The 21,169-nt window shown below is 38.2% G+C and overlaps 1 protein-coding gene across 7 annotated transcripts in view; it reads right to left on the bottom strand.

Moving 5' to 3' along the window:
• The window catches only part of ARHGAP28 (Rho GTPase activating protein 28), a 197,596-nt gene that overhangs the window by 50,618 nt on the left and 125,809 nt on the right, over positions 1 to 21,169 (bottom strand). For 6 of the 7 annotated variants that reach the window (XM_026496006.4, XM_044382855.2, XM_057313234.1 and 3 more), the window contains exons 4-6: positions 15,752 to 15,844; positions 8,852 to 8,941; positions 576 to 660 (exon numbers count right to left, since the gene is read on the bottom strand). In XM_026496006.4, the coding sequence (XP_026351791.1) occupies positions 576 to 660; positions 8,852 to 8,941; positions 15,752 to 15,844 (268 nt within the window). The remainder of the gene's footprint in view (positions 1 to 575; positions 661 to 8,851; positions 8,942 to 15,751; positions 15,845 to 21,169) is intronic. The other variant, XM_044382854.3, reaches the window with a different exon arrangement.

Genomic DNA, 21,169 nt, shown 5'->3' with positions numbered 1-21,169 from the left:
AGAACAAAAAGAACAACAACAACAAAAACAAATAATAGAAGACTTAATCTTACATTAAAAATTATATGGAGAAATTTACAAATCAACAGATTTTAACATTTTAAACAGAAACACTAATTAAAAATTCAAAACTGAAGTGGAAAAGGCCCAGTTAAAAGCTAACCCTGTAGCCTTGTATGTTGGAGCTGCTCTGGTGTTATATACTCTTGAGCATAAGTAGAGATTTTTGGAAGTGTCTTACTCCCTGGCCTACTCGCAGCTATTAAGCAGATCCAGATTACTTGTGAAAGAGACCTCAAATCAAAGACACCACCCAAGTGAGTAGTTTCTAAATGATGTGATGGTAGTGAAGGAGAAAAAGGTTCTGCTTCCAATTTGGCTCAATTAATTTTGTCTGGTGTGACAGAATAGGGTGTTTGGAGCTGGCAGGGAGTGAGTGCTGGAGTGATAGAATCCAAATGGGAAAAAAAACCCACACATTTTGCCTTGACAAAGTCACTGCTGACTGTACTGAGTGCCAGAACAAAAGCGAAAAGACACAGCTTAAGTTCAATATAGAAGGATGTGTCACTCACCACTCACTGCATTCTGAGCGGACTGTCCAGGGTCTACAGATCCGTTGGAATGAACTGGTGGAGCGGGAACACTCTCAAGTATGGACTGTGAAACAAGGGAAGACGAACACAAGACATTTAACCAAATAAAAGCATGCTACCCCCCATTCCAATCTGATTTATGTTCTGCCGTTTACAAAAGTTCTTTTCACACAAAGCAATTCTTGATTTCATACAGGGCCTGCACCTGATTTCCTGTTTCTGTGTTCAGTCCAGACCTGTATAACTCACACAGGTTTCTCAAGAGAGAACTGTGTCAAGGTCAAAATAACTGTGTCTTCTTAGCTGTTGATAATTTGCTGCTCATACCCTTCCTAAGACGTAAAAATTACAATGACAGATGTCACATAGTTTGACAATTACAGTATTTGTTATTCTTGATGTGGTGGTCACACGTATTGGTCTTAAATTTCAGGTGATGACGTAGCTAGACGGCTAATGGAAAGGACCGTGAGGCCAGATTTCTGGGGATTCTAATCCAGCCTCTTCCACTTACTGCGTGATTTTGGGCAAGTCACTCAAGTCCTCTATTGCTTAATCTCCTAATCTGTAAAATTGTGATAATAGAACATATTCAAGCAGTATTATGAATTTTAAATGACTTGTTCTGTAATCACATCAAACAATATCTGATACACACTGAGCACAATATGAGGGTTGGCTACTGTTAATAATTAGCATATTAATTCCTCCATGACAAAATACAGAGCGATAATAACTACCAAAAAAAGTATGTTTTCTAGTTCAGTTTCTAATTTGCTACTTTCTTCACCAAGATCCCACCAAAGCATTGTCTTTCCCTGCAATATTATCAGAAGTTGAGTCCTTTCCTTTTTTTAAAAAGATTTTATTTATTTGAGAGAGACAGACAGCATGGGGGGCTGGGCAGCAGGAGAGGGAGAAGCAGACTCCCTCCTGAGCAGGAAGCCTGATGCCGGGCCAAAGGCAGATGCTTAACCAACTGAGCCACCCATGTGCCCCAGAAGTTGAGTATCTTTGTAAAGTCCCATGAAGCAAGTCAACTGCTCAAGTCTGGATGGATATTAGTAAAAAAAAAAATTATACACAAATCCTACCATTTCTGCCAATATAAATTTTAATGTGGTAGTTATTATCTATGAATGTGTGTGATGATGAAAATCTGCTATTCAATTAGCAACCTTTTATGTACTATTCACTATAAAGTCTGTTCATTGTTTCCCCAGAGCCTGATGTTATTTCTTTTATTCTCATATTTATTTAGCAATAACTGAACACCTGTTTCATGAAAGATTCTTTATCATGTGCTACAAATTACACAAGGGAGTCTCGAATTCTGAGCCTTGTCTTCTCTTTTTCCAATTTTATTTCAAAGAAGATGAAACACTTGTAATTATGTAAAAATCATGTAAATACATGACCAATTATTAAAACATAGATTCCCAATTATTATAATTGGTAGAAGAATGAAAAGACATAAAAAGGTCGAGAGCCATACACTTCATTGTCCATCAGATTATTGGTAGCTCTAAAAAAGAAACTGCAGAATAAAGATTACTGGTACACTAAAATCCTTAAAATTATATGGACCACTTGGTCTTCTGAAGTTTTTCAAAAAAAGAAATGCTTTCTCAAACTTTGAAATAACTCACCTATGGGAGACAACACCCTTGAAAACTGAGAGACATTTATTTAAAGGCTGACTGATGGTGTGGATGCTTGAGCCTACTAAATGTCAGTTTCTTAATCTGTGAAGTGGAGAAGTGTCCATCTGCTGACTTGATTTCCTGGCCTCTAGCCAGCCCTACTGGACTGAAGGAGTGCCTGCCCTCTGTAATGTAAATTATTCTGGGGCTATCTTGGGGGAAGACAGAAATTTAAATTGTGATCCCTGCTCTTGAGCTATTATTTATAATGAGGAGTACAGAGTAACATTTATGGAACATTGTTAAAAAACAATCAACCCACTGTTAAGAGCTAATTTCTACAACACAACTATGTGTTTACTGGAGGGTAATGGAGAAGAAAGAGGTGCAGCCTGGAAGGGTTTCACCCATAGGCAAGTGAACCTGAGCTGGAACTCAAAGCATGATGGAGAGGTCTTACAGATGCAGAGGGGGCTGGCAAAAGCATTCAGGCCCAAAATGAAGTATAAATTTCAGGTATGGAAATATCCGAAACATTTCCGCTATATGGAATTATGGAGAGACTGGTTTGCCAGGAGTTGAGGCAAGGTATTAAAAAAAATATGAGAAATAAATTGGTCAAGATAGTCAGCTCAAATTATGGAAGGCTTAGAAAGCCAGGTAGAGAAGTTGAGACACTCATAAGGGTTAAAACAAAACAAACAAAGGAACATTCCTGTGTTAAAGTAGGGGAATGATGTGGTAAAAATGAAAAAGGAGGAGAAGACGGCCAATAAATGGACTTTAAGTTCTTAAATATGATGAGTGAAAGGCTAGGTGCTTGATATTTATAGTTTTAAAACGTCTACTCATCCATTAAACATATTAACACTAGCATCATTTAAAATTTTTCACTAGTTATTTTAATATATTTGAAATATTAACGCCACTCCCATTTAAAACACACTTCCTTTGCTTGGCCATAACAGATCCTACCATTTCCTTATGTGCCCAACCACAAGAGGCTGGGGTTTCAACTGGTGAGGAAAGGCAAGGTTTTCCAGCCAATGAAGCTTGCTCTGCCAAATCACACAGCACTGGGATTGGAGAGTAGAATATATGGGGGATGATTACTTTGAATTCCAACCTATAGAAGGTTGAGTTCTCTCAAAACTAGACTTGACTGTACGATATTTCCTCCACGTGAAAGAAACACCATACCTAACATATTTCATATTCATTACTCATAAGAGAAATTCACTAACTCAAAAGATGTTTCTGACCTTCCTGACTAGCTGCTGCTTTTTTTTCTCAAGGTTTGAGTTGGTGTGTTGTAACTTTATGTATTAAAGCTGCCTTGAGTTAATACAGATAATAAAGTTCCCCTTCTTCCCCTTCTGTACCTGAGATTAGAACTGATAAATCTACATCTCATCAAATTCTCCAGAGATAAATGTTTATTTTTTAAACTGAAGTATAATTAACATGCAGTGGTACATTAGCTTCGGGTGTCCAATATAACGATTCAACATTTCTATATATTTTTCAGTCTTTATCGAGGTAAGTGTACTCCTCATTCCCTTTACCTGTTTCACCTAACCTCCCACCCATCTCCCCTCTGCAATGCCACTTTGTTCTCTGTACTTAAGAGTCTGTTTTCTGTCTCTTTTTTATTTTGTTCATTTGTTTTGTTTCTAAAATTCCACATATGAGTGAAATCATATGGTATTTGTCTTTGTCTGTCTGACTGACTTCACTTAGCATTACACCCTGTAAACCCACCCATGCTGTTGCAAATGGCAAGATCTCATTCTTTTTTATGGCTGAGTAATATTGCACTATATACAGGTATACCACATCTTTATCCATTCACCTGTTAAGGACATTTGGATTGCCTCCATATCTTGGCTATTGTAAATAATTTTGCAAACACAGGGGTGCATATAGCTTTCTGAATTAGTATTTTCTTTCCTTTGGGTAAATACCCAATACCCCAGAGATAAATAAGTCACATTCACTGACAAATATGCAATCAACTTCGAAAGAAAACATAGTAAAAATTATAAAATCTATCCAAATGCAAATTTAAAGGTATTCCAATAATATTTTGGAATAAAAATTAAATCACATGTGAAATTATAAGCTAAATGTTAGACAATAAGAGCATTAAATTTCAAAAATCCATGATAAAAGCTAAACTATTATTCAGAGATTAACTCTCAGCCTTAAATGCAAATAAGAAAGATTAAAAATAAGTATGTATAATCCAAGAGACTAGAAAAAATTATACAAGTAGAACCAAGAAGGAATGAAAAATTAATAAGGATTAAATAAATTAATACAATAGAAAAAGTAGGCTTCATTAATTAAAGGTAGTGACTTCCTAAAAAATATTGCTGATACAGGCAACTATTTACAGTTGTAATTAGGATAAAAGACATAAATATTAGGAACAAAAAAGGAGAAATAGCTACCTCACAGAAAATTTTAAAATTATACACCTAAGTAAATGTGTGTATATTTGTATATATGTGTGTATACATAAACAACAACATATATTGAAAATGCTAAATAAACTGAATGTTTTGCTACAACAAATATACATTACCAAAACTCATACCATTTGGGATAGAAAGGAATTTAACTCCAAAACCATATCCATTGAAAAAAGTGATCAAAACACTATGTCTATACCGATGCCAGGTCTTAGAGGTTTCATAAACAAATTATAATACAAACTTAAATACAATGGGTGTTACAGATTATATATTTACTCCAAATTTTAATACTTGGCTCCAAAATACTGAAAAAAGATTCAAAGTTCTTAACATATTTGTACCAAGATTAGTATAACTCTGTAACAACAAACAAAATTATATATAGGCTAATCCCCCTATTAGAATCCTACTAATAGAATAGTTGTTAAAAATGCTAAAATAGTACAAACTGACATTCCATAATGTAATAAAAGAATAATATAACACAAGTAGGGGTTATCTCAGCAACAAAATTATACTTCAATATTAGAAAGATCTATCAACAGAATTTCCGAAGGTATTTGCTTAACAAAGAAAAATATATTTATTGTAATAGATGATGAACAATTACTTTATATAATTCAACCGCCATTTCTGATAAAAACAATTACAAGGCTCAGAAACCTAGAACTAATGTTCTACTTAATAATGAAACTTGGAAGAATTCATGAGAAAATCAAGAACTTATCAAAAGATCACCATAATTATTATTCAATGTAACAAGTGATTATGGTCAGTCCAAGAAGACAGGGAAAATAAATAAAATGGCTTTTTTTTTAAGATTTTATTTATTTATTTGACAGAGAGAGAGACAGCCAGTGAGAGAGGGAACACAGGCAAAGGGAGTGGGAGAGGAAGAAGCAGGCTCCCAGCGGAGGAGCCCGATGTGGGGCTCGATCCCAGGACCCTGGGTTCACGCCGAGCTGAAGGCAGACGCTTAATGACTGAGCTACCTGGGCACCCCAAAATGACTATTTAAAGACTGAGTAACAAAAACTTTCACTATTTCAAGTGATTATCTGTACAAACTATAAAATCAAATGAAAAGTTCTTAAAAGTAAAAAGAATTTTCAGAAAGGAAGCTATAATAGTGCTGTGAGAAACAAAAAAATTTACTTTCCTTACATCGCTGCAAAAACAAACTAGAAGATAAAAAAACTTACCATTTTGAAATGTCAAAACTATTAGGTTCCTAAGTAATTAATCAATGAAAAATGTATATGGGAAAAAATGTAAGAAAGAATATTATGAATTTTTATTGAAGGACAGAAGATATAAATAAATGGAAAAACACCATTATTATTTCTCAGTGAGATAAGTCAATATTTTAAGATGTGAATTCTCTCCTCAACATTAATCTTTAAATTCAATGAAGTTCTTAGTGAAGTCCTAACAAGATTTATTTAATGGGTGGTTTTAACATTATCCTAAGTTCATCTGAAAGTAAAAGTCCCTGAGAAGAGCAAAGAAAAATTTGATCCAGAACAACGAGGTTGAACACATCCGAGGAGATTTCAGAAACAAACCAAAGAGTCATAGGAATTAAGAGAGACCCCGTATATAGATTTCAGTTATCATAAAACTGACGTTTCAAATGTATAGAAAAGATGAAAGATAGGAAACAAACAAACATACCAGTATTGGTCAAGCCACAAGTCAGGTTGCCTACTTGAAACCATTCCACAACACAAACTCCAAAGGGCAAGTTGTTGGGACCCTCTGAAGCCTTGAAGATGACAATAAAATGTCCCTGGGAATTTATACTGCCAGGTGAGATTTACTTTACAAGAGACATGACCAGAGCCCTTGAAGCCCTTGCTAGCACTTCACTGAATTAATGGAAATCTTATCATGTAGAAGAAACTTCAGAAGCAAACTGGGGTGCCAGTGGCTCCTTATAACCAAGAAGCAGAGAAGTCAAAATGTATTTCCCCCATAAGAAGTTCTGGAATGATTTTCAGTACAGATGCAGTAAGGGTTAAGTTCTCCTCTGTGGGCTGACTACTCTAGCAACTAATTTGTTTAACATTTCTAAGTAAAGATATTCTGAACAATCCAAAGTAAGTTACATTGGAAACAGGTACCAATGAGATTTTTTTGAGTCTCAATACTGCTGAAACTTTTATTGATATCACAATCAGCATTCAATCAGTTTTCAGAAGAACAAAATCTGAATGATTAACATACTCCAGGAGACACTATCTGTAACTGCTGCATACGATCACCGTCTCTCTCTTAGACTCTCAAACTTTCAAGAATCCTATGTGCAGACGATGTGTACCTAATAAGGACTTGGTGAATGAATGAATGGATCAACGAAAAGCCTAGAAAACAAGGCCAACCCCAAATCCTCCTCAGCAACTCAATTATGCAACCATTCTGCTTCAAGGGTTACTTGGTGTGTGCATGGAACCACATGCAGTCCTTTGTTGGCTCATATAAAATGCCTGGGGCAGAAAAGTCAGCTAGAGAAATAGAGAAAGGGTCAGACTGTGTCAGGAACTTTTATGACAACTAGAAGATGTGTGGGAACTGCATCAGGCATTAAAACAAGGTTTGCATGCTTTAAATCAATGACTTGCAGCTGTGGGAAGGATGAGTTTAAGGGGTATAGGCTAAAATCAGGGAGATCACAAAGGAGGCTATTTCAGTAATACAGGAAGATGATTTGTTTCTGGGCTAAGGAATCAGTTATAGGAAAAGAGGGGGTAGAAATATTCTATAACTATTTACAAGGCAAAATCCATAATTCTCAGAGATGGGCATATAGAGGGGAGCATGTAGGTAGAGTCGAGGCGAATGCACAGGGATGGTGCCCTGGGCACACAGTACCACCAGCTGAGACACAATATACAGGATCCTGTGCAAAAGCCTTAGAGCAGAAGTCCCCAGTCACAGGGGCACAGCACAACTAGGAAAGGTCTCTTGTAGATAACTCCTCACTTCAGTAGCTATCAGAGATTGTGAGTGACTTCCTTTGTTTTCATCCATCAGTAAGTAGGATGCACTGGAAAGTATGTCTAAAACAGAGACATCCTCGCTCATTTGCATTCCGATGCGCAATCTTAAATAAGAAAGTAGCAGTCAAATTTAGAGCCAGTAGGTCAGACATTGTGGGAAGTCCTAGCCCATCTGTGCCATAACCTGTAGGGCTACTGAGAAGTTACTCATTGACAAATGTCACTCACATTCTTTTGTACTTCTTATATGATCACTGTGTAACAAAACAACCTCAAAACCAAAAATCTAAAAACACAACAGAAAAGCTTCTTCACCTGGGGCTAACAGCGTTGTCTCTCTGAACAATGGGGATCTACTGAGAGTGTGCTATGCATGTGAACGTCAACCATCCTGTCTCCAACTGGACAACAGATGAGAAACTACTGCTCAGAGGGTCATGTGAATGTGGCCCCTCCATCCGCCTGACTGATGTGCTCTTGCCTGCCATCAACTTGCCATCGAATAACCACTACCTCATTGAAAAGGGCCTCTCACTACTTCTGGTCCACTGTATCACCCCCTGCCAGAGCACCTGCACAGAGACACCAAAGTGGGGATGTCCAGGGGTTCTGGGCAGAGGAGGGGGGAATGATGAGACTTTCTGATCAAAAAGAGTACAAGTTCTATTGCTCAAGGCCAAGTGAATGAATGTATCTGAAGTGGAGGATATATATGGGTAAGTCCTGAGATCAACAGTGCTTCAATATCAGGATGAGGGCTTTATGATTTATCCTGCAGGGAAAAAGGACTTCTGGGTTAAATGGCAGAATTAGGCAGATTACTGGTGTGAACTCAGCCAAGAGGACCAAAGGTAACAGATTCCTCTGGGCTTGATACACACAGGGAACATCCTTTGGTTTCTCACCACAGTGGTATTAATTTATGGAGTCCTCTTTTAAACTGAGATCTAGTCGTTCCTCAGTTTTGAGTCTCCCGCTTCCTAACTGTTAATATGTTGGTGGGTCTCCTGGCAGCTGTGGTTTCTTCACAATTTCTCCACAAGTTTTCCTTATCTGTTTTGAAGAAATTGCTTCTTGTTGCCTTGAACTTGTAACTTTGCCCTGATGTGCAATTGTTTTGGCATGTGAGGACTTACCACAGAGCCACTCCTAGGAACTGCAAAGCTCCCCTCTTCATCTTGGGACCCATCTGACAGGGTGGTACTGTTGAGAGAAGCATCATCTGGCTAAATGGAGAAATAAAAGTACCGTTTTTATTCAGACAAACACATCTAACGTGTGTATTACACTATGTGTATCTATTTAGATGTGTGTGATTCTGTACGAACTTGTGACTGCCTGGGCAGGGACAGCTGTATCCAGTCCTTAAGGGAACATCACTGTGAGTACCTGAATGCCAGGCCCTTTGACAGACACAGGACAGACACTGGCCACTGTGGCCGACACTGCTATTGCCTGCCAAAAACTCCTTTTTCCTTAACAATGTCTTGGTTTGGTTCCAGGGATTTAAACCAAAGACCTTCATTTCCAGGCTTCTTTGCAGCTGAGAATGATCACGTGACAAATGTGGTCAATGAGAGGAAAGTGTAATTTTAGCAAAAGTGCTTCTAGAACAACTAAGGCTTTCCTGACCAAAAGGAATAGGGTCAGCTCATGTACACTCATGACAGCACTGTAGATGACAGCTTAGAGTCGCTAGGTATCTTGTTCTAACAAGGATGATGGCCACGGCAACGGACAGCAGGGGTGGAAGATCAAGCCCACCTGGGTTTGTGCTAAGGCATCATGTAATGCCCTGCTGGACTTGAACCACCAAATCTCCATGAGAAGCTAAACAACTCCAACCCTTCCATAACATATGGCCAAACATGTCTAATCTTAGTTTTGAAACACACCCTATGATTATCTTTTGCAGTGACTAGAATTCAGTAGCAACAGTTATCAGGTTATGTTTTTCATTTATAAAGCTAGAAATAAGAGATTTTTGCTGTAGTGGACAATGGCTTCACTAAAATTTAAGACATAAATATTCCTTTCTGTACTGAAGGAAGCTTGTTGCAAAATAGAATGTATTTGATGCTTATGAAAATATATAGTGTTTTGTTTTTTAAAAAACTGTCACTTGGGGCGCCTGAGTGGTTCAGTTGGTTAAGCATCTGATTCTTGATTTCGGCTCAGGTCATGATCTCAGGGTTATGAGATTAAGCCCCGTGTCGGGCTCTGCACTGGGCATGGAGCCTGAGATTCTCTCTCTCCCTTTCCCTCTGTTCCCCCTTGCCATTTATAAAATGAACAAAGAAGGTTTTTTTTTGAGAGCGAGAAAACATGAGAACTAGTATAAGATGGTGGACTAGTAGTCAAGATGGTAGACTGACAATTACCTACCTCCCTTCCCACCCCATCACTAAAAATGGCAGAAAACACACACACACACACACACACACACACACACACACACACACTTTTTTTTAAGGAGGACATTTTTGATAGCACTGGAAGCCAACAAAGAATTGCATAGTGGACGAATTCAGAAATTTCTAGATGAAAAGCAGATAAAAGTGGTTTGGTAAAATAAAGACCTCTACCTAAGGATAGCATAAAAGAAAATAGTTTCTAGAGAGGGAGGAGAAAAACAAACAAATAACAGAATTGTACAAGGAGTATGAAAGGGTCCTGGGTAAACAGTTAAAAATGTTTGCAAAATAAAAGCCAAGTAGACCAGCCCCTTAAATATATAGACAATCCCTAAATATAATGCAGGAAAATCCCCCAAAATGTAGTTCAATTAAAATGAACTAACTACCTTGGAGGGGGGTGGGATCCTAGCATGCGTATATGGGTCTAAGAGAGAAGAAAATCAGGAGGCCTAATGAAAGACATGGAGGGCAGATTGAAATGAAATCAGTTTTGCCTGGAAGTAATAAATTAGATTCTTCATCCTTATCATTGGTTTGGCATCTGTGGATAATGTTTACTAACCTACCTGCCTCCTCTACACACCTCAAAGTTAAGTACACCCCACTTAAAAGAACACACAATCAATAATTTTAGCCTTTGGGGAAACTGATCTACTCGGGTGCAGAGGAAATATACAACGATCTCCTCATCAATTAAAAATCAATAAAGTCTGTGCTATGATTCTACAGAGAACTTCAGGGACCCACAGTTCCAGCTGAGACTGTGCTGGTACCTTCTGGCTTGTGGAACACTTTCTACCCTATGCTTCTGTGGAGGGAGTATCTGGTGAATCATCTCATCCTCTTGAGGTGACGGTATCCTCAATGGACAGCAGTACAAGGGAGGGACTAGGGAGCTGGACAGCAAAAAAACCCCGGATCCATAGTCCTGGTCAGAAGCTCTCTCTGCACTGGAGGCAAAACCTAAAACCTGACACACCTGCTGCCACTCAACGGGAGATGTGCACGTCCTTGACCAGATGGTTCTCACACTTCACTGTTTGCGTCACTTATGATTACACATTCCAAAAGCTGACATTTCTCCACACAAGATGTTTATATTTGAAAAAAATAATTGGAAAAAAACTAAATATTTATATCTTAGTTGATACTGTAAATATTGAAAAAACATTTACATGGTAGTCTGTTATTTTTATGTATGAGCTCACCCCCGAGGACCGAGCTTTAGTTGACAACATCCTCTACTTGGGATACATACACAAAAATCAGTTCTTGTTGTTGTTTCTCCCTACAGATCCTTTTTTAAAAGATAGAATTTAGTTATTTTTGATTTACCTACTAAATTATTCCTTGCTGAGTTTATGAGCTATGGGTGATGACCTGGGGGTGACTTGTTTGCCAAAAATCTGAATTTCATTGCATCTTTACTCAAGAGAAATGACAATACACATCCTTTACGTAAAATGAATGTTCATGGTGGCATTAGACATAACTGCTCAAAACTGGAAACAATCTAAATGTCCATCATCAGGTGCACAGATATACCAATAGCAGTATATTTATGTAATGGATTACTAGTAGTAATAAAAGAACCAAACTTCTATCACATGCAGCAAATGGATGAATCTAAAAGTTACTGTGAGTGAAAAAAGCCACATACAAGAGTTCATTTTATATTTATAGTTCTTCTTACATGCAAGTTAAACCAACCTAAGATGTCAGAAATCACCACAGGGCTTGCCTGGGCAGGAGCAAGAAGACAACTGGCTGGAAAGGGCCTCAGAGATATTTCTGCTCTGATGGAAATGTTCTCTGTTTAGACAGACTTGTGGTTATATGGGTAAAAACATATGTTGAAACTAATTGAATTACACACCTAAAACACATGCACTTACTGTCTGTAAATTATATACCTCAGTAAAAAACATAAAAATAATTTGATTCCTTAAAAACAAATTAATTCTTCTCTTCAGTGTGATTTAAGGGGCTATTACTGCTATGAACCAAGAACCCATGGCTGCAATAATTGGGAAAAAGTCGTTCTTGAGATATAAGAATTTGTTCACTGACATTTAGAAAAAGAGTGAGATAAGCTAAAAAAACCTACATTCATGACCAAGAAAAAAAACTACTAATCTGGAAAATAAAGATGAAAAAACAGAACAAACAGACTAACATGAGAGGAAATTTAGAAGATACTGAAATTCAGGGGATCCTGGGTGGCTCAGTTGGTTAAGCATCCGACTCCTGATTTTGGCTCAGGTCATGATCTCAAGGTCATGAGACGGAGCCCTGTATCAGGGTCTGCACTGGGTGTGGAGCTTGCTTAAGATTCTCTCTCTCTCTCTCTCTCTCTCCCCCTCCCGCCCTTCCCTTTCCCTCCTCCCCCATCTTTAAAAAAATAAAAAAAGAAGAAGGTGCTGAAATTCAAGCATAGCAACAACCATCTAATATGTGTTCTAGAAGGGTGGGGACACAGAAAATGGGGAGAAAAAAATGACTTAAGACATAACAGAAGAGAGTGTCCAGAAACTGGAGGGGAAAAACACAGTTCTCAGATGGAAAGAACTTGCCGAGCAGAGACCAAATGAATGAAATAAAGGGCAGATCCTCATGAAAGTTCAGAACTCCAGGAATAAATCTGAAATAAATTAAAAATTCAAAAATTCAAAAATTGGCAGGGTAAATTAAAAAAAAAATCCTTATTTATGAAGTAATGAGATTCAGGCAACTGAAATAAGAAAAGAAAACCAAATAATGTAAGAGTGTCATAGTCAGTCGATGAGCAATAAGAGAAATTCTACCATAAAGGTTTTCCAGGACAGCTAAGGATTTCTATTAGCAACGGTCAGTCAGTTGACACACGTTCCTATCAGGAACATCGACATGGTAGCCAGAGTTTGCCAACCATCTTGGAAGTATAAGGATTACATCTGCATGCTACAGTGGCAGCATAAAAGGCAAAAGGTAGAAGTTTGCGCTAAGGCTGGCACTGCGTTGTACTGCAGCTGTACCAGGGATGGTCTGCCCACCATGAGTTACTTGTTTTGTGATTAAAACAAACTCCTACTTGTTTAAATCAAAGTTCTCTAGATTTTCTGTTCCATGAAGCAAAGACAGGTGTAACTGACATTGTTTTTAACAGACGCTGTGATTGTATTCTGCAGTGAACTGTGTATCAATAGAGCAAGTGCAGCCACTTTTCACTTAAGACACTGGAAATAAACTGGATCAACCACTTTGCTTTTTGAATAGACTAGCACCTCAAATGACTAATTCATTTATGTGGACTGCACATTTTATCTATACAAGAAGTGCTTTGTGGAGCTCTGTTATGATGTTAGACTAGGTTCTAAGACTTAAGTAAACGCCCAAATTCAGTGGCATTTGTGATTTAGAGTCAAGGGTCAACCACATATAATATATAAATAGACTATTTTAATAGCTTATTGCAAAATAAACACTTTGGATATTAATAAAATCATAAGCTATAATATGGACTCTTTTTTAAAGGTCTATTGAGCTATGACATACAATTAACTACAGATATTTAAAGAGTAAAGTATACAGTTTGATGTTGTTTTGACACATATGCAGGCCTGTGGAAACCATCACCATAGTCAAGACAATGAACAAAACCGGCACCACAAAAATGTTCTTATATCCCTTTGTTAACCTCTCCTTCCCTTCCTCCTCTCTTCATCCGTCCCCAGGTCCCCAGGCAACCACAATCTTCTTTCCCTCACCATAGGTTAGTAACATTTTCCATAATTTTACATAAATTGACTTTTTTGTCTTTCTTCTTTCACATGGCATAACCACCCATGTTGTACGTATCAATAGTTCATTGCTTTTTATTGCTGAGTCATATTCTCTTGTATGGATATGACAGAATTTCTTCATCCATTTACCTGTAGGTAAAAGCTGTTCCCAGTTTTGGGCTATTGTGCTAGAAAGATTTGTGAATAAGTCCTTGTATGAATATATATCATGTGTGAGTAGAACAGCCGGGTCTGTGGTAGGGATATGTGTAACATTTTAAGAAGCTGCCACATTATTTTCCAAAGTGGACGGACCATTTCACGTTCCCACCGGAGTGCAGGAGCGTGTCAGCTGCCCTGCACCCTTCACAGTGGTTGATACGGTCAGTCTTTTTAATTTGTCATTTCACAGGTTATGTGGAAATATCTCACTGTGGCTTTATGTGCATTTCCATAATCACTGAGCACCTTTCATGATTTTATTTGCCATCCACATCTTTTCTGGTGAAGTGTTTGTTCAAATCTTTTTCCCGTTTTAAAAGATGAGTAAAAACACAAACTTCCACCACTGGAAATTCTCGAAAGAGAAAGTTGATTTGTTTTCAGAAGTAAAAGATTTGTGTGCTTAAGTTAAGGGAACTCAAGGTTAAATACCAGCAGGGAGCAGACTGAGGATAATTTGTAATAGCAAAAGAAATTTTATATTATTTCTGTAAACAATTGGGGTTATATTCTGGGATTAAATGGGAAATTTAAGTCAGATGATCAAACCTCTCTTTCCTAAAACCTAATACGGTGAACAAAACATAACTTAAAAATAGGAAAAAAGATTCCCAGCAACATTCACATGAGTGGTGATTGGAGAGAGAGATATTTCAGGAATAACATAAATTCTTTTCGATAATCCAACTCCCTCCCCATTAAAACAGCACTAATGAAGAAAGCAAATGGAGAAAATTTTCTAAAAGACAACTATCATGTCCAAATTACGAGAAAAGACAACCAAAAGTGTGAGTAACCACACCTGGGCTCACTGTATGCACATTCAAACAAAGACTCTCCCCAACACCATCTCAGCAGGGAGGAGGAAACCTATGGGGATTCACCATTTTGCCTTTTGTTATCTGGGAGGAAGTCAGGAGAGGGAATATGAGGACAGAAAAAGAAAAAAGAAAAGAGACTACGTAATTTCCACCAAACGAGAGAAAACATAGCTTAAAGTAGGAGTGCACATAGAAACCTGTGAGAAAATGCTCTGGGCCAAACCATAAATGAAGTCACCTTCCCTGGCTGGAAATAGATATAAGCTCCATCCTCTTCCTTGCCAGACTGTGCCCTCCTCTGGGTCACATGGGAGGAGAAGTGGGGATGGGGCAAGCAGGGAGACGGGGAGGGAGGGAGGCACTGGACACCTGGGGTCACATGTATGGTCAGAAGGAAGGTGCCTGATTTTCACCTTGCACTTGACGAACAATAGAAACCTGAGGACACCTGCTTCTCCTCCAACAGATAGACCTATAATTCGATGGGATGAACACTCTTACGAGGATTTTTTAAAATAAAAGAAAAAATGTAAAGGAAATAGAGAAAAGGCCCCAGAAAAGGCCTACAATCATTGGTTTTCTGGATGTTTACCTGTTTTTATAGAGCATGCAGTTATTTGTGGGTTTGACTATTAAACTTGGCTTTATTTACTGCTGAATGTTTTCTTGCAAATTGAGTAAAGGTGGGTAGGTATGTTGAGAGCTGTAGCTGTCCAGCCATCTTAATTATGGTGCACTGTTCTGAAGTTTTGCCTGATTGTCTTGAAAAAAAAATGACATTCATCCTTACCCCCAGTTATTCTGCTGTAACTTACCAAGGAACCACTTGTTTTGATAACTCCTGGCAGCTCTTTTTCCTCCTGGGTTCCATCCAACTGAGCAGTATGGTTGTCACAGGTATCACCTGGCTAATGAGAGAAATGAAAGTTATTTTTATCCGGGCATATTTGTCCCAACATGATTGTTTATTCAATTATACATTACATAAGACTCTAGAAATGTATAGCCATGTAGTGATAAACGGAGTTAATGACTACCTGTGCAATGGTAATGGCATTCACCAATTTGTCCAGTTACACTGATCCTCATACATGCTGTGCATTACAGCAGAAGTTGGTCTCAAAAGCAGACACTATTAATTGCCTGCCAAAATCCACTTTTCTTTTCTTAACTTATGAATATCATGATCTGCTCCAAAGATGCTACGTCTAAACTAAAAAGACTAACGTGTGATCATGTGATGGCTATGACCAAAAAGATGCAAGTAGAACCCAAAGTGGTAGAGCACCCAGGAAAGCTACTGTTTTCTTGTTAAAGTGGATAGAATCCGCTGGCTGATGCTGCTTCTTCTTCACATGGACACAGTGTCTGTGACGCCCAGATACTCGATAAGCATTAAATATTAGCCCACAGGCTAAGTGGAGCAGAATGGAAAGATGAAAAGGGGTATCAGCCACACCAGCCTCAGACTTCTTATTTTATATGGACAATAAATCTCTAATCATCTGAGTCATGAAGCTTACTGATTAAACTATGCCACTTTAAAATCAGACTTTGTAACTTTTTGTAATGATTTATAAATCAGCAATAGTCAGTTTTTTTCAATCAAGAAAACTAGAAATACATTAGATTGACTCACAACACATAAGACTGAACCAAATATTTCATTCCCATTCACTGAATATTGTAAAAGCTCTAATTTTCATTATGCAGCAAGTGTATTTGGAGACTATTCTGATTGTGATAGATGGCACTGTAGGTCTTGTGCATATGCTCTCAGATTTTTAGCAGCATTTGTGATATAATGGCATTCCCCAAAATAAGATGCAATTATTCTATTCCATGACTGAAGCAACATTTTGCCAAATTAAACATACTGGATATTAATGAAATCATAAACTTCTACATGAGACTTCAGAAACTGTTGTTTTTCATCTTGCTTTTCCATATTTTCTAACTTTCCCCCAATGTGTATGTATTATATTAAGAAAAACAGACATCTGTTTTGAAGTGGAAGCAATGCTAAAGAGGCAGTACAAGAAACCAGGTCAGGACAGAGGACTGAGAGTACACGGCTCCCAATCACTCAGAGTTAGAGAAAGGTGTGTATTGTTATAGGAACAGCTCCAAATGGCACTGGTAACCAACAAGGTGTCCTATTAACAGATAAGAAATAGTTAGAAATTCCTGGGAAATAAAATGTAAACAATGTATTTCATAATTGTACAGAACTTAGCCTAAGAACAGCATAAAACAACATTGCTGGCAAGGAAAGGATACATGTACAAAAAGCAAACATACACAAAACCAAGTAAGCTCAGTGTGAAAATTACAAAGGGCAGGAAGGGGCCTTAGCTCAATGGCCACAATGATTTATCATATAGTGCTTCCTCAATGGAGGGGCCAGACAGACCTCCTGAAGGCTCCCTTTACACTGAACAGCAGGCAGTAGCTATATATGGACCCAAGAAAAGCACTCTGGCTGAAGTGAACTACCTGCCTTGGGAAGTTGTCCAGGGTTGAGACCAAAACACATCTCAGTATCAGGTAACTCTGGACCTCCATGAAAGTCATGGAAGGGAGAATAAAAGGAAAACATTAGTTTTGTCTTGGATAGAAATGAAGTCATTCACCACTCTCCCTTTGGTGTGTGTGTGCGTGCACGCACGCACATGAGCATGACACCCACCCATATGTACAGTTAAACTTACTTCCACTTATATACCTTACTGACTTACACAGTACCCAAAATCAGCCCTCTCATTCAATAAAGAATCCTTTGGGAAAATATCTGTATCATGGTGGAGAAATTATACAGCAATAACACACTCTAAGTCACTAACTGGTCAATCTAGTCCATAAATAAATATAAATCAATCACCAAGGACCATCAGATGCTGGAGAATATTAATGTAATGAATAAGTCACTCATGGAGAAAAATCAGCATTCTAAAAAAGTACAGTGATAAACATTCGGGAAAAAGAATTGAGGGAAGGAAAAAGGCTTAAAATAACTTAATTTCAGAGAGATTTGAGAAGATATTACAACCATAAATCAGGACTAACTATCACAATAAAAGGGAAGTCAGTGAAAAAGAAGGAGTTCCTGTCAATTAACAGTATGACTATTGAATTAAAAAATCAGTAGAGGCTGAATTTTAACCACTCATGGCAAAAATGAGAATTAGGAATCTACAAAATGATACAGTCAAAATTTACTAGCATATGGAACAAACAGGAAAAAAGACAAGGAAATATAACATACAATTTAAGAACTATGTGAGTTTAACATGCAGGCAATGAAAGGAAGAATAGGAAAATGGAAAAATAAAACAATTAAAGAAATAATGGAAAGAAAATGGCCAGAAGTGAAAGAAAAGAAATATTTTTCAGCAGCAAAAAGCTAAGTGCTCATGATGATTTTAAAAAAAGAGGTCAGGGGCGCCTGGGTGTGCAGTCAGTTGCGCACACAACTCTTCTGATTTCTGCTCGTGTCGTGATCTCAGGGTCATGAGATTGAGCCCTGTGTGGGGCTCCGTGCTCAGCCTGGAGTCTGCTTGGATTTCTCTCTTCCTTTGCCACTCCCCCACAGCCCCCCACCAAACACAAGGACATGAGCTCTCTCTCTCAAATAAAAAAATATTTAAAAAATTTTTAAAAAAGATGTCCTATCCTGATGACAGTTCAGGTCTCCCAACACTAAAGATAAATGTAAAAGGCTTCCAGAAATATAAAAATGAGAGAAGGAAATAAATAAAGGAATAAGATTTAGAGAGACATCAGATTTCTCAACACTAACACTATATGCAAAAACAAACAGATTAATATTTACAAATTTCTGAAAAAAAAATTAATATAGGGCCTAGCACTTTGATACTCACCAATTTAGGATTTAAGCTTTTTGGATATGAAAATTTAGTATCCACAGATATTTCTTGGCAGATTTGCTCAAAGGATAAAAGGTGCAATCTGCTAAGAAGATGTGACATTTTGTAATATATACTATTATGCAAATTAATATGTGTACTATTCTCTGTAGTTACTTTGCTATGTTAGCCCTCACCACCCTCCTGGGAGAAGGAGGAGTACTTGCTTTCTCATTCTAGAAACTGGTCAGTAGTTCAAGGTTAGGGCTGGAACAAAACTTCAATGCCCTCTTCCATCTCACTGCAAGATTTCTTCACATGTTTGGCACCACACTTGCCCTTTTATTCACCTTTAAAAGGTGATAAGACCTTCAAGTAATTGAAATACACGAAATAGTGATAAAAGGGAAAAGAAACAAAAGAAGCCTAGACTAATCATAAGTCCATGGCCAGGGTGGGTGTGTTGGGTGTGGCATATAAGACTTCAAATAAAGCTCACTCTTCCGTGCTGCCTTGCCATCTGGTAAAGGCAGAAGGACCATGAGCGGTCTAACTACAAGCTTCCCTCCTACTCTGGTCCCTCATACAAGGTCCCCTAGACAGACAGTGCTTCTTATCCAGGGGACCAGACACAATTCCTGCTTATCCATGAGCTGTGGGTTTCAGTTATCTGTCAGCCGGTGGAATTACTCAAACAAGCCAGTCACATCTTCCCATGGGAACCAAGGGGCACCTCACTCTCCTGATACTACAAAGCCTGCTGCCTACCACCCCTGGTTATTCACTCTGTTCCCAAGTGCACCCCACATGTGGCTCTGTGTGGTGTCCTCCTCCCCCAGGCTGTGAGAATATGTGATAATAAATTGCTGTGGATCTTGTCTGTTGTTGAGTGTCAAGTCACCCCTATAACCCTAGGATAGGAATTCCTCCCTCACCCACAGGAGGAAGAGGAGGCGATCAAAATAGTAGACAGAGTCAGCTAAGATAAAGGTTGACAGAAATCCACTATTTGAAAACACTAGTTTCTACTCTGCATGTCCCTCCTCTGGCTGGTCTGAAGGAATAAAGGGCAGAAGGAGAGGAATCGCAACCTCAATCAAGAGTCCTGGTTGGAAGTAACGTATGTAAGACTCCCTACGATGCAGGAACAATCTAAAACCTGAGGACACTTCCTGCTACCTCAACAGAAAAAGTAAAGACTGTTAACTAAATGGAATTAATACTCATAATCTCATGAGAAAATAATGAAATTAGGGGAAAAAATAAAACTAGTGACAAAATCTGCAAAATAGAATTGCTCACAGCCCCAGCTGACCATATTCCACCTTCAGAACTTGACATACCCTCAGGCAACAGAAGAGCAGCCAGAACACAAACTGGACACATCGAAACCCTTAAGCAGAATTTGGAAGGAACCAATGGCTAGCCTGTATTGGGACTATTTTTTAAGATCCAAATAGAATGTCCCACATAGAATATTTGTAAGATGAAAATAAGCTGTATAGAAACTAAAGATCATCATCATCATTATTCATCAGATCAAGGATGTTACAAGGGTTATTCTTAGAACATCTAAAGAATCCCTCTTCCTCTGCTAGGTAGGAAAAAATGTAGAGCTCAAGAGAAGGTAACATATGACTCATAACAGAGGAAAGTCTCTCACCGTAAATTTTCTGCTGCCATGAATCCAAGTGGAAGCAGATGTCAGTAAACGCATGTCTTTCTATGTCTCTACTCAGGTTGCATCACTTCAGTAAGAGGGCCTAGGCCTTATGCCAAGTGGTATAGGTCATGGCAGGGGATTCATCTCACACACACAAAAACCTTCTACTGAGATCTTGTCATTGGCAGTTATGAACTCAGATTAGCACTCTTTGAATCTTTGTACTAAAATAGACAAGGTGGGCTCTAATGAAATGTATTCACCTCCTGTGCTAGACACTGCACTTTTCCCCACTTGTTGTTGCACATTTAAGATGCTACCATGCAGCACTCCACAAAGTACTTACATTGAGAAAATAACTGAAATGTTGGAGTGTTTCTTATATTGAGAATTAAATCAATATTGAAAGATACATGGAGAGTAGCATAAGACTTTCCATTACGTGTTCAGCAAAAAGAACAACAGTTCAGCTGATGACGTCCCCGACATCTTGACTTCTGGCTGGGGCTGGAAATGCAGCTGTGGTTTTGTTGCTGTAAGTGCAGACAGGCCACGTAGTTATTTGTGGATTTAACTATTTAATTATTCATTCCTGAGTTTAAGAGTCTGTGTTTCCTTCTTTCTTACAAGGCAAGTAGGCATTTTGCTCAAGTTTTCCTGACTGCCTTGAAAGAGTTACTTTTCCTAGCCTCCTTACTCTTAAG

Source organism: Ursus arctos, unplaced genomic scaffold, assembly GCF_023065955.2.
Source record: "Ursus arctos isolate Adak ecotype North America unplaced genomic scaffold, UrsArc2.0 scaffold_17, whole genome shotgun sequence".
NCBI lineage: Eukaryota > Metazoa > Chordata > Mammalia > Carnivora > Ursidae > Ursus > Ursus arctos.
This window is presented reverse-complemented; position numbering and strand designations above follow the sequence as displayed.